The 12,727-nt window shown below is 40.7% G+C and overlaps 1 protein-coding gene across 1 annotated transcript in view; it reads left to right on the forward strand.

Annotated features, from left to right (window-relative positions):
• Positions 1-3,141: 3,141 nt before the first annotated feature.
• TARBP1 (tRNA guanosine 2 -O-methyltransferase TARBP1) overlaps positions 3,142-12,727 on the forward strand; it is a 31,639-nt gene continuing 22,053 nt past the window's right edge. Inside the window, exons 1-10 of the mRNA XM_030268268.4 lie at positions 3,142-3,988; positions 4,083-4,180; positions 4,965-5,034; positions 5,853-6,001; positions 6,717-6,769; positions 7,697-7,794; positions 8,953-9,088; positions 10,127-10,223; positions 11,039-11,128; positions 11,807-11,945. Of these exons, the coding sequence (XP_030124128.4) occupies positions 3,151-3,988; positions 4,083-4,180; positions 4,965-5,034; positions 5,853-6,001; positions 6,717-6,769; positions 7,697-7,794; positions 8,953-9,088; positions 10,127-10,223; positions 11,039-11,128; positions 11,807-11,945 (1,768 nt within the window). The 5' untranslated portion in view covers positions 3,142-3,150. The remainder of the gene's footprint in view (positions 3,989-4,082; positions 4,181-4,964; positions 5,035-5,852; positions 6,002-6,716; positions 6,770-7,696; positions 7,795-8,952; positions 9,089-10,126; positions 10,224-11,038; positions 11,129-11,806; positions 11,946-12,727) is intronic.

Genomic DNA, 12,727 nt, shown 5'->3' on the forward strand with positions numbered 1-12,727 from the left:
AAACCATCATTGAAACTGAATTTTGTAAAGACATAGACTTGGCCTGGGTTCTAATAATCTGTGGTGCCTCAGCACCTTAGCAGGGGCTTTATGGCAACAACACAACACATCCTTCCAAAACTGTAAGTGGGGATTTCCAAGATTTGTAATTTTCTGTAGTTTCTACTGTGGTTTTGTCCACAAACCTATTATAAGCTAACCAACCACTACAATGATAATCCTGAAACTTTTCCTGGTACAGAATTGCTTGTTTGTGTGATCACAGGGGAAAGCAATTACATAAGAACAAGTATACATTTATCCAAAAGAATATGCAGATAACTAAAGGCACTGATTTTTTAACTATGAGTCTGAGGAAGGAACCTCAGTCCTCTCGTATTGCTAAATTGGTGAAGAATTATGGGTCCTGGTGAAAACCAACAAACTACTACTGTAAAGCCTTTAAATTATAAAATCAACCCAAATTTGGTAAATTGTTATCATGTGCTGGAAACCCACACCATCAGCAAAGGTACTGTTAAAAGGTTCAGATAAAATACAACAATAATACATTTCTCGTCATTGTCCTGCCTCTCATTGGCTCAGTAATAGTATTAAATGACAAGAGAGGCCCTGGTTAAGGAAGCCGAGTGTGAAGTAAGCTCTACATCTGGAGTCACAAGGAGCTGAGAAGTATTTTGTGGCCTATAGATAGAAGCGGCCCATGAAAGGGACATGTTCAGACTGCCCATTTATTTCAGGGCTGTCTGTAATTGTAGGGGACTGCTTTTGATGTTTCAGGAAATTCCTCTTAGTCTTACATTTTTAAGACAGACCAATCTGATTTAGGGAGAACATCCATCATGACGGAAATAAAGAAAGCATCTACAAGATGTCGTCTCAAAAAAAAATTTAAAAAAAATAAAATTTCAGCCTTTGATCGAGGCCATATGCTGAGTTTGGAGGGGACCTGGAGAGGTCAGGGAATGCAGGATACCTTATAAATAGGAGTGCAGAGTACAGGAGAGATTGGCAGGTGTGGGATATTCTGAGTGCTGAGGCTGGCCCAGCAAACCTAGGCTGAAAGGGCTTCGGGACACTAGAGGTGCCTGCAGCTGGCAGGCTGGGGGCCAGAGAGCAGGGCTGGCTGAGGAAGAAGGCAGGAAGCAGTTGGGATAAGCTTGGAAAGTGGAGAAAACAGAACAGGACATGGTCTTGGGTGATGCAGGGATGTGCGTTGGAATGTAAAATTGGAAAGCACAAATTTAGGGTGCTAGTATCAAAGCAGTTGACAACTATGGTATGAGGGTGTGAATGGTGTGGTTCTTGACACCTGAAAATTACAAAATGCTGTTGAATATTATAAACTTCTTGCTCATTTTCTCTCTCTTAACTCCATATCTACCTTTCTGGCTTGTTTTTGTATGTTTTGTTTTGTTGTCATAATGTTCCACTCAGAAGCTCCCTAAGCCTGACCTCCCTTTTTGTCTGATAAGACAATCTACAGAGGAACAGTTCAAATTTAAATGCCGTCGTTTAAATTGGTATAATAAGACTAGATTTGGCATCCCACTGTGATAAAACTAAAGGCAGAACAGAATTCAGACACTAATGAAGAAACATCACAACATGTAGTATATTTGGTTCTGTTTTGATTACTAGTTGTTGTGCAAACAATTAACTCTTCTTTTAGTTACAGATGCCTGGAAGGGAAGAGTAAATCTACAGTAAGAAGGAATCCCCTGCTTAGCACTGTTTCAAGCCTAGTAAAAGAAACTCCCACAATTCATTAAACTGCATGATATAAGTGGAAATGAAAAAATTACTAAAGAGCAAATAGAAAAACAAAATATTTTATGGCATGTAAGAGATTTAAACTGTAGGTATCCTATTTACCAAAGTACATTGTAACAATTCCTCCCATGAAACATGTTTCTGCGTCTGTGAAACAAAGCACCAAGTTTTACTTTATATTTGAGTAAAATGTATAATTTGAACTGTTTTACTAAGCTTTTACTAGATTATGTAATTTACTTGCAATAGAACACACCCAGAGAGGTACGGCGCACCGAAACCGTGTTAGCTAGAGGGTTTAAAAGAATTCATTTCCACCTTCTTTTTCCAGAATATATTGCATATAGAGTCACAGCAGAGGCTCAATTCTAATAAGAAAATTCACTAGGCTCTCCAAGATAAAAAAAATTCTAAAAAAGTTTGGAGAAAATGGATAGCCAGGAAAAGGAGAGACTACTCATGTGATTTGGAGAGGAGTGATTAAGTGGAACCTCACTTGGAAAACTAGCAGTAAGCCTTTCTTGTTCATTAGACTCTAAGCAGCTACATCTTGGCCAAAGTAATGCCAACACTCATTAGAAAGCACCTTGTGCTGTGCCAGGAATTTGCTATCCATTGCTTTCACAGGAACAGAAGTTTCCAGGTTTGCCTTTTCCTATGACCACATCTTCTAGGAGAGTAGTTCACTGCCACTTTTGACGTGCAGATCTCTAAGTTTATTTTCCATGGGAATTGTAATCTCCCATGGTGAACTTACACGTACTGGAAATCAGCTTGATTTTCTGAGTTAGGTTTGGGCTGCACTGGTACATTGAACTGCACAGGAGTTGTTCTCTGGTCTCAGTGCTGGTGATTTGAGCCCTTCTAACAGGCCAACAGCATGGAGCCAGCATCCAGGAGCGCCTCTGACCTGAGGCAGACACAAGGCACTCAGGCAAACCTCTGCTATGCTCTGATGAGAACAGCGAACTGTTCAGCAACTTCTTTTGGCACAAATGGTTAGAACAAATATGACAGGTGGGAAAAACGGGTATTTTGTGCATTACTGCTCCCTGATCTTGCGTTGGAATGCGCATGAAGAGCAGAGAGGGTTTTTATGGCACACAAGGATGGAACCTCAGCCCCTCAAGCGAGAGGCTCGCACCTGGGATATCTCCATTATGCCTCCCGTGCTGGGCCAGGTTGTGCTTAGCAGCCGCCACGGCTGGGAACACGCACGCAGGCGGGTTATGACCTAAAAATGTAGAATATTTGAAACGCACGCACACACAGCCGGACCAGTCAATCACGCCGTGTTTTCGCCTCCCGCCGCCCCTCGTGGGCCCCGCCCGCCCCCGCCTGCGCAGCCGCCGCTCCGCCTCCGCCTCCCCCCGCGCGATGGAGGTGGTGCTGGCGGACACGCTGCTGGCCCGCTGCGGGGACCGCGCCGCGCTGCTGCGGGCGCTCAGCGCGCCGCTCTCCGCCGAGCGGGCGGAGGCGCTGCGCCTGCTGCTGCAGCGGCTGGCGGCGGGCGGGCCGGCGGCGGCGGGCGAGGCGGAGGCGCTGCGGCGGGCGGCCTGGGAGGTGGCGCTGGAGCGGTGCCGGCCGCTGCTGCGGGGCGGGGAGAGCGCGGCGGGGAGCGGGGAGCGGGCGCGGGCGCTGCGGGCGGCGCGGGGCGCGCTGCGGCACTGCGTGCAGCTCTGCGGGGCGCCGCTGGCAGCGCGCCTCGCCCGCGACGCGCTGGCCGAGCTGGCGGCGGGCGGCGGGGCGGGCGCGGAGGAGGCGGCGGTGGAGGCGCTGGCGGCGGCGGCGCCGCGGCTGGAGGAGCCGGAGCTGCTGTCGCGGTGCGCGGCGGCGGCGCTGGCGCTGGTGCGGGAGGAGGGCGAGGGCGAGGCGGCGGCGGCGCTGGTGGCCGGGCGGCTGCTGCCGGCGCTGGGCGCGAACGGCGCGGCGCTGCCGCGCGTCTGGGAGGGGCTGCTGGGCGCGGGCGGGGCGCCGCGGGCCGGGCGGGCGCTGCTGGCGCTCAGCGCCCTGGCGGACGCGCTGCTGCCGCGGGGCCCGGCGGGGCCGGGGCTGGACGCGCGGCTGTGCCCGCGGTTCTGGCGGCTGGTGCAGGAGGGCCTGACGGAGCGGGACGCGCTGTGCCGCAAGCGGGCCCGCTACCTGCTGAAGCGAGCGCTGGACCTGAGCGGCGGCCAGCGCGCCGAGCTGCGCTGCCCGCCGGACAGCGGACACGGTACGGCCCATCGGGCGGGCGGGCAGCGGGATGGGCAGCGCGGCACGGCGGGCGGGGCGGGGAGAGACGCCTGTCCCTGTCTGTCTGCCTTTAGAATCGAGTCTGTTTTGGTGGTCTGCTGAGAAGAACGAGCAGCTCCTGCAGTTCTGGGAAACTTACATTTTGATAATGGAAACTTTGGAAGGAAACCAGGTAGGAGCGCTGTAACATCTGTGCCCGTCCTGGATAGACTGCTGCCTCGCTTGTGGCATATGTCAGTATTTGTGTAGGGCAGAATATTTCCAGTTTTGACGATTGAGGATGTCTAAGTCGGCATGAACTGGAATACTTTTGTTTCAGCTCTTAAATACTACAACACAGGATGTGTCGTTCATTGGGAGTAAATTCAGAGCTCTTCTCTGTCACTGGAATACCTCTGGTTAATGCAGTAACAGAAACCTGGAGTGCAATAATTGCAAGACCAGGGTAACCAGCTTAATGAAAAATCTGGTGATTGCACTTGCTAGCCTCTCTTTGGCAGAGGTGACTCTGTCTGTATGGTAAAGTACCTTAGATTTAAACCATTTTGTGAGTCGAGTCCAGTGTACTCAGCAGAAATATTCCTGTTGACTTTAGGCTTCCATAAATGCATGGTATTGTGGTGTTAACTATTAGTGGTGTGCCCACCTCCTTGTAGTTATTTTACACTATTTGTACATGATTTTCATGTAACTGAGGTACTCTTAAATGTTTCATTTTAAATGTGCTGTTTTAATTCTGATGAATAGAATGGTTATTAGTAAGTATTTTTCTTAAAATACAGTAGCTTTGAAGTATCAGGTTTTTTCCAGTGCTAAGCTATCACCGAGTGTTGCTTTGCAGGTTTAATTCTGTTGTCAATTGCTATATGAATGCTATTGATAGTGAATTCTAGTCTGAGTAACTGACAGCTCCTGGGTTTGAGATATAAACTGTTTATATCTTATTTACATTTCAGATCCATGTTATAAAGCCAGTATTACCAAAACTAAACAGTTTATATGAGCTTGCCATATCAGGGGATAAAGGTAAGGTGGAACTTTTTCTACTTAATCTCTTAAATATTAGTCAGTTAAGTTACACTTTTCTGTTTTCTTCTTCTGTTTCAGTAGCAGCTTTCTGTAGTGTTTTGTTTCTCAAGTTAGGTGTTTTCTGGGTGGCTTTTCCAGTTTTTGTGGGTTTGCTCTATACACAGGTTGTTTGGTAAACATGAATAGGCAGTGGCCACTCTGCTCGGAGAAGAAATCCAAGCATATAATTATTGCTTACTATATTGTCTTGAAATACTATTTTTCTGTCAGCAAATCTAAATAAATGGTAATTTCCCACTGTATTTTGCTTGACTTAAGATAATGTGAAAATAAAGCCTGAGGTTTTTGTGGTTGTAGGAGACAATTCACCTGCACTACTTTGTAAGAGGGGAGAAAAACCCCAACTTAATTTGTTAGAAATGGGGAGAGGATAAATAAAATGAGTGCTGAGACAGTGTATCGAGGGCATATGAGCACATGTAATTAGGTAGTGCAAGATGTTAGAGATCTGTAAGGTGGAAATTAATATAAAACTTTTGTGGGTAAATACATTGGTATAAATAGAGTTAAAGGAAGGAGGATGTGGTACTTTTCAGTAATTTTAATTTGTCACTAATAAAGTAGAGAGTAACTTTGGAAAACTGTGATAATTTTAAAATTAGATTTAGCAGGGTGTTTTTCTAAAACTAATAGCTATGGTCACCTTTTTGAAGTGTGAATAGACTGTAACATTGTCCAGGATGTTATTATGTTATGTGTTAGTGTGTCACTGTCATTTCTGTGTCAGTTTAGAGGAATTTATCTTTTGTAAACAGAGTGTTGGCTGTTTCACCCATCGTGGCATGTGTGCATTTATAGACGAATGTTTGAGAGTGAAAATAAAACATTGACAAAGGAAGGAATTCTTCATTTTCTGGAGCTTTATGAAACAAAGCATCTTCCAAATTCCCCTGGTTTCTCAGAGGTAAGGATGTTACTCTTACTTGCCACAAGAAACAAATATTCTTATGTGTAACAGATCTTAACACTAATTGCTTCAGTAGTTGGAATTGGATAAATTCTGTCTCTGTATTATAATCAGTGTATTATTGTATCCATAAAACCCCCACACTTTAAAATACTCTCTATGTGGGAAGAAATATTAAAGCTTAAAGTTTGTTTTTTGTTACTGTCACATGTGTATTGACTGTCCAACCAGCCTACCCTTTATTAAGGGATGATCTACATTATACTATTTAAACTTCATAGGAGCATTCCCCTCAGAGGTTAACATTCCTGATTTATACAAATTAAGTCAGCCTCTTGATGAGTGACTTGAAATAGTCAACCTTACTATGCAGCCTAAATCTTTTTAGCTTTGTTGGCTCTTTGTCATTCTTCTATTCCATGTTTAAATCTATTTTCTCTCTCTGCTTCTCAAAAGGATTTCTTACTTGCCTACATCTTTTGCAGTACTCTGTGAAATGTATTTAGTGGAAAAATCTTTCTTCTTGTTTATTGTCCTGGTCCCCCTTCTCTTTTTTTTTTCCTCTTTCTGCTTTTACTATTTACCACTAACAAAAGTATTCTCTGATTTCTGGCTTTGTCCTATAAAGTCTGGTGAAATAAGTCTAGTTAGCTTCGATGTAACAGCACCTTGGAAGTGTACATTTCACCATTGTTCTTGCTTCTTTTTTCAGTTTGTTATTGGGCCACTAATGGATGCCCTCTCAGAAAGTTCCCTCTACAGCAGGTAAACCACTGGTTTAATTAATCAGTTATTTATTTAATGTTTTGATTGCTGCAAATGTGTTCTAATAATGCTGACATAAGTATGTTGGTAAAATCTTAGCTAAAGGAAGAGACATTAATAAAAAATGGTGCTGCTAAACTGACTGACAGGGAGAGTTTTTGAGGAAAGATGGGTGGCTGTGAACAAATGAAGTATGGATCTAATGACAAGACTTGATTGTTGCAATTTTCAATGCTCCTTCATCGAAGTGATGGTCACAGTCTTTATCTGGTAGGGGAAGCCTATGAAACAAAGAGTTCAATGGATTAATATGCTCATTTTTGGGGGGATAAAACTGTCACTGGTGATAGTTTGGATTAGGTGATTATGGATACACTGTAGTCAAAATAAATGGTTTTATCTAAATATGGCAAGACAAATTGGGAGCTCTGCAGGCTCTTGCATCAGTTAAGAATTTCTCTTCTCAGTCAGGAGCATCTTTCCATGGACATATACGGATGGGAATTCAGAAGGTGAAGCAGATGCCAAGTGTTTCAGTATGGTAGAGCTGTGTTGAATCAATACTTCATAATCTTAGTCTTCTCTCTTAGCTCGGTATTTCTGGTGAAACATGTTGGCATGTGTAGAGGAGGGTGCATGTTTGAGTACAGCAAGAATATATAAGATTGCTGCAGTTAATATCAAGCTGAGAGAAAGTTGTAGAATCTCTTGACTGGTGCTCATCCTTAATAGCCAGGATCCTGAGACTTCTCATGAGGCATAGATTGTCTCTCTTGGTCTCATAGAATGTCACTGAATGGCATTTGTTTTTGTTTAGAGGCAATGCTAAACATTTGAAATTTGTTAGATTTTAGATTAAATCTGTTACATCTAATCCTGAAGCTGTTAACATGCCAGTTGTGTAACTAATGTTTTAAAACCCAACAGGACACCAGGTCAATCAATAGGAGCCTGTCCTCCTTTGGGAATGAGGTTACAGAAGTTTTTGGCTACTTACCTCACTCTTCTCCCAGAAGAAGAAAAAGGTATGTTTCAGTTTCACCTTTATCTTTTTTTTTAAATAAGAAAACCAAATAAAAACGATGGAGCTGTATTTGGTATGTCATGTGAGTGTTCACTTGAGAGAAAAAAGGAGTAGTTGTCCTGACAGTGGAGTTTCCAGAGAAGAGGTCTTTGGGGCCGTTAAGGTACCTTGCAGTACTAAGCTGCAGAATTGTTCTAGGGGCAAAGTGAGGCAGATTTACTTTTTATTAATGGAAAAACAAAAACCCAAACAAGCTCCTAAGATCTGACTAAGCTGCAGAATTGTTCTAGGGGCAAAGTGAGGCAGATTTACTTTTTATTAATGGAAAAACAAAAACCCAGACAAGCTCCTGAGATCTGAAGTGAACAATACTTGGAGATTCTTTTTTCTTTATCTGCCAGACTTTTTTAGTCGTGACTTGTGTTGTGACACTTCCAAAAGGGCCAGTCCAAAGGCTGAAACAGAGTAAGGATTCTTTCATTGAGGTTGGGTGGAGGAAGATTTCTGAGACTGTTCCAAATTTTGATGCTAGTGTACACTAAAATGAAGGCGACCAGAGGTTAATACCTGCTCTAATTGGGTCAAATAAGGGTAGAATCAGCTCTCTGCAGCACCCTGTGTGTACAGGTATATGCTGGTATATATTTGTAATGCCATAGATGCCCTATTTTTCTGCCCTGTCCCCAGGCATGTATTTTATCACTAAACGAGGGTCCGTGGTGAGGAATCCTGAAATGGATAGCCTGCTTCCAGAAACAGTGGATGTGATGGCTCTTTAAGAATTGCTCTTCCCATTCCAGCATCCATTGAACTGGTTGAATCACTATAGTCATATCACAAACTCAATAGCAACTTTAAAAAGGCATTATTTAGTACTCAAAATAATCGAGTTAAAATTGCATTTCTGAACATGGTGATTAGTGCAGATGACCAAGGTCAAAATTAGGTTTATTTCTGTTTATCTCTAAATCATATAAACTTACTGACAGACTTCTTCGGAATGTAATTTTTTTCACAGAAATAATGAGGAAATTATTCTGTTGTCTTTCATTTAATTGTCAGAAATTATATTAGCACTCTTCTGCTGGAGTTCATGTTATTTAAAAATGTTGGAGAGCACAAAATCACTCAGGGTTGTTTTGTTTACTTTTATTTTAAGGTAGCTTCCTGTTAAAATTTATTCAGAAGATGACAAGTAGGCATTGGTGTGCTGTTCCTATTTTGTTTCTTTCTATGGCTTTGGCATCTATCCCTGCATGTAAAGTACTTGGTGCTGAAGGACTTCATGCTTTAAGGTAAAATATATACTGCATTATGTTTGCACAGCCTTCTTCCAAAGGAATGTGTTGACAGTCTGGAGAGCCAGAATTTGCTTCATGTTTGTTACTACTGAAGGGATGGTTGTGCATAGAAATATAAGATTCTGTCTCCTTTATGTCTAATTTGCAGAGGAAAGCAATTCAAGAACCAGTGTATTTATGTCTCTGGATGAAGTTAAAAAATGAGTTTTTGCATTTTAGATCTTCATAATTTCTACTTTGTTAGAATAATTTTTCCCTGGTCTTCTACAATTCCCATTTGATACATATTACACTTCCTTTTCTTCTAGTTACATTGCAACCTGGTTTAATAGCAATTGAGGCTATATCAGGGGACAGCCCACAATGCTGGAAACTGAAAGATTTCTAAATAAAAGACTAGGTAGAAGATCTTGGCTTCACTATGGACCTTAATCACACTGATAGATTTCCTAAGTGTCTGCCTTCGCTTCCTAGAGCCACTAAAAAAACAGTTGTCATTCCAGTTTTGCATTCAAATGTGAGCATTTAAATAAAATCTTACTGGTGGTTGATGGAATATTGAATAGAAGCAGTTTACAAAGCAGAAAAAAAAGTTGTTGGACACGCCTTGCTGATAAAAGATCACTGAAAGTTTCTTTCAGTTTTGTGGTTGAGTGAGATTTTTATGGTAAACATTGTAACTTGTTACAGATAGAAATCCTAATGTTAAATTACTAGTCTGAACTGTTGTGATCATGAGGATTGTTCCTTTAGTTTTTTAGTTCTTTCTACTCCCCCTTTCTGTTTTTTCAGGTTTGTGCTCATCCAAGTTTTATTATCAGTTTTTGAAAGTTCATGTAACAGTAATCTTGGTTCTGGATTGTTTGTGGCCTGATCAGGCAGTAGTTGTGCCATACTTAATAGAATATGTCCGTTACATGCAGTCTAATATATTTTAAATGGTTAATAATTAGAAAATATGTGAAAACGTTTACATTTTAAACATGTGATTTATACATTTATACATACAGTGTGTATTTTTCCTCTTTGCAGAGATGTTCTCCAGTGTACTATGATTACACATCAGATTTTGTTGCGTGGAGCTGCTCAGTGCTATCTTCTTCAAACAACTATGCATTTGACAGATGTGGTCAGTTTGGGGCTTTGTGGTTTATGTTTTTTTTTTCTTTTTCCTTGATGTAATAGAAACACAGTGACACTTCTACAGGGCCACCAGTATTCAAAAATTGCTAAACATAGTATTTTTTTTTTTTTGCTATATAAGTATGGTATCCTTCTGTTACCTTTGGTTTTCCTGGTTTTCCATAATAATTTTTTAAATTAGTTTTTATTACTTGATGTTTTATTGTAGGATTTTATATGGTAGTTATCATAACAGGATATTTTTCCATATGCACTGTAAAAACTCAGGTTTTAACAGATAGAAACTAAATAGAATTTCTGTAGTTCCTAAGAATAAAAGTATTCGTAATAACAGAATGATAAAATGGCCATTATTATTGAAATAGCAGGGTTGTAGTTATTCAAAGGATTCATATTTTGTTTGTTTTATAGCTAGCTTTGTAAATAAGTAGTTTTCCATGTGTGTGTTATGGCTATGAACCTGTCTGAATTTCTCTTTAGAAATGCAGAAATAGTACTTATGATTGACTCTTAATCATTTACCTGCATTAATTTAAAAGGTGTCACCAGTGAATAGCACTATTCTTACAGTCATTCATTTATTTTCAGATAAACTTTAATGCTTGGGAAAATTAAGTTTTGTTCCTTGGTACTGATAAGTTGGTCCTAAGGAGGCAGAAATGAGTCTGAATCACAAAAAGGAAAAAGTAAATTTCTTCTACTGAAACTTGCCAGATAAAGGCAAACTTCTTGAGTTGTCATGTAGGTATTATTTGTTCTGTATTATGTTGGCAGCTATTGTGTCTTGTTTAATTTCTTCAGGAAAAAGTGTCCTTCCCAGAAATTTCAAGCTTTCTTCTGTCCCTTAGACCAGAGGAGTCCCTAAGGAGAGATACTTTTTTATGGACAGAGGTGAGAACTGAAGCTGGTTTTGTATTCATCAAACCCATCGCTGATAGAAATAATAATAATAACAATAATACTAATATCACTGGCAGGATAATCTCTAAGGGAAAATGTATACAATTGTAAATCGTAAATTTTCACAGGATAAATATTTTATGTCTTTGCAAGATGTAAAATGCTGTGAATAAAAGTTCAAAGATAAAATAATTTTTTATGTAGTATATACTAGAGCCAGCTGATCATGTAGCCGTAACTTTTAAAGAGATTTTTTGCATAGTGTCTTCTTGTCATGTATACTGTACATTTCATCTTGTTCCATTTATTGTTGGTGTGCAGGTTAAAAAAAAAATAAGCTGGTCTCATTAGATAAGAATTGATTGGAAGAAACCCTTTTGACATGAGGCAATTTTTACCAATCTTGCTTAATTTTAAGAGTTGTTTTTCTTCTATGGGTACCACTGACTTTCTGGGGGTTCTCTGAGCTACCCTCTGAAAGGTCATTTTTCTATGTGTAGTTAGAGGGGAATGGTCTGCTAAGGCTTGAGGTAGCTCTGGTGAGCGCCTCTCGCAGTGTGTGTGCTGATGTGAGAGTTTGTGTTTAACAGTGCTCTGGTGCGCTGCTGTTAAATCAGTGATGTCAGCTGCCAGATGTGATCAAGGAGTAACATACTGTTCTTAATTCAGCTTTGCAGTTGGTTGCAAGAGAATGACAGGTGCTTCAGGAAGTCTGTAACCTCTGATTTTGGACATCAGGAGACACCATCATTATGTCAATATGTGCACAGTCTTGTGGGAGAGTACCTCAAGACACCTGCATCTGAAAGTAAGTTAAATGTCTATTAATAAAAAACACTATTTTTAAGAGAATTAAAAAAAAAAATAACAACAATTCGTTGGATTTTAGAAAAAAAAGGGTTTTTTTATATATTGTGCCTGTTCAATTTCTACCCAGCCTGTGTATTCACAGTTCTTAAGTTTGAACTTTAGCTTATGGAGGAAAGCTGGAATTAAAAAAATAGTCTTGCAGTATTAATTGAACTTTAAGTCTTAATATTCAGTTTTAATGCTGTCCTGAGGCCTGTCCATTAGATTTATTTTGTCACTCTTTTGATTGTGTCTGAAAATGCTGGAATTCAGGTGGCAGAGGAAAGCAAAAGGGAATATGAACCCACACAGATTCTGTCACCTTTCTCAGTAGAGCTTTGTAAAATGACCAGGTATTTTTATAGAGGGAAAAGAGCCTTCGTTGTTCACTGCCACATTTTTAATTATTTACAATGTCAGCTTATTGTCTTCTTTCAGACACGTTGAAAAGAATGGCAAATTGATTTTTACAAATACTTCAACTTCTGTATGTCATTCACAGTCATAGTTAATTGTATATAGTTTATATTGTCAAAAAGTCAAAACTGAACACTTTTTAAGTATTATATGTAGAGGAGATAAGAAAGCTAGATCAGAATTTGCTGATCATAAATAGCTTCAGAAAATTCCTGCAGACCAGGAAACTTCACTGGATTGCCTTATTGTTAGAGATGTAGTAAGCAAGTTCTCTCTGGTAATGCTCCGCGGTAATTTTGCTAAAAATTTTGGCAGATCTTCTCT

This window comes from Taeniopygia guttata, chromosome 3 (assembly GCF_048771995.1).
Source record: "Taeniopygia guttata chromosome 3, bTaeGut7.mat, whole genome shotgun sequence".
In the NCBI taxonomy this organism is placed as follows: domain Eukaryota; kingdom Metazoa; phylum Chordata; class Aves; order Passeriformes; family Estrildidae; genus Taeniopygia; species Taeniopygia guttata.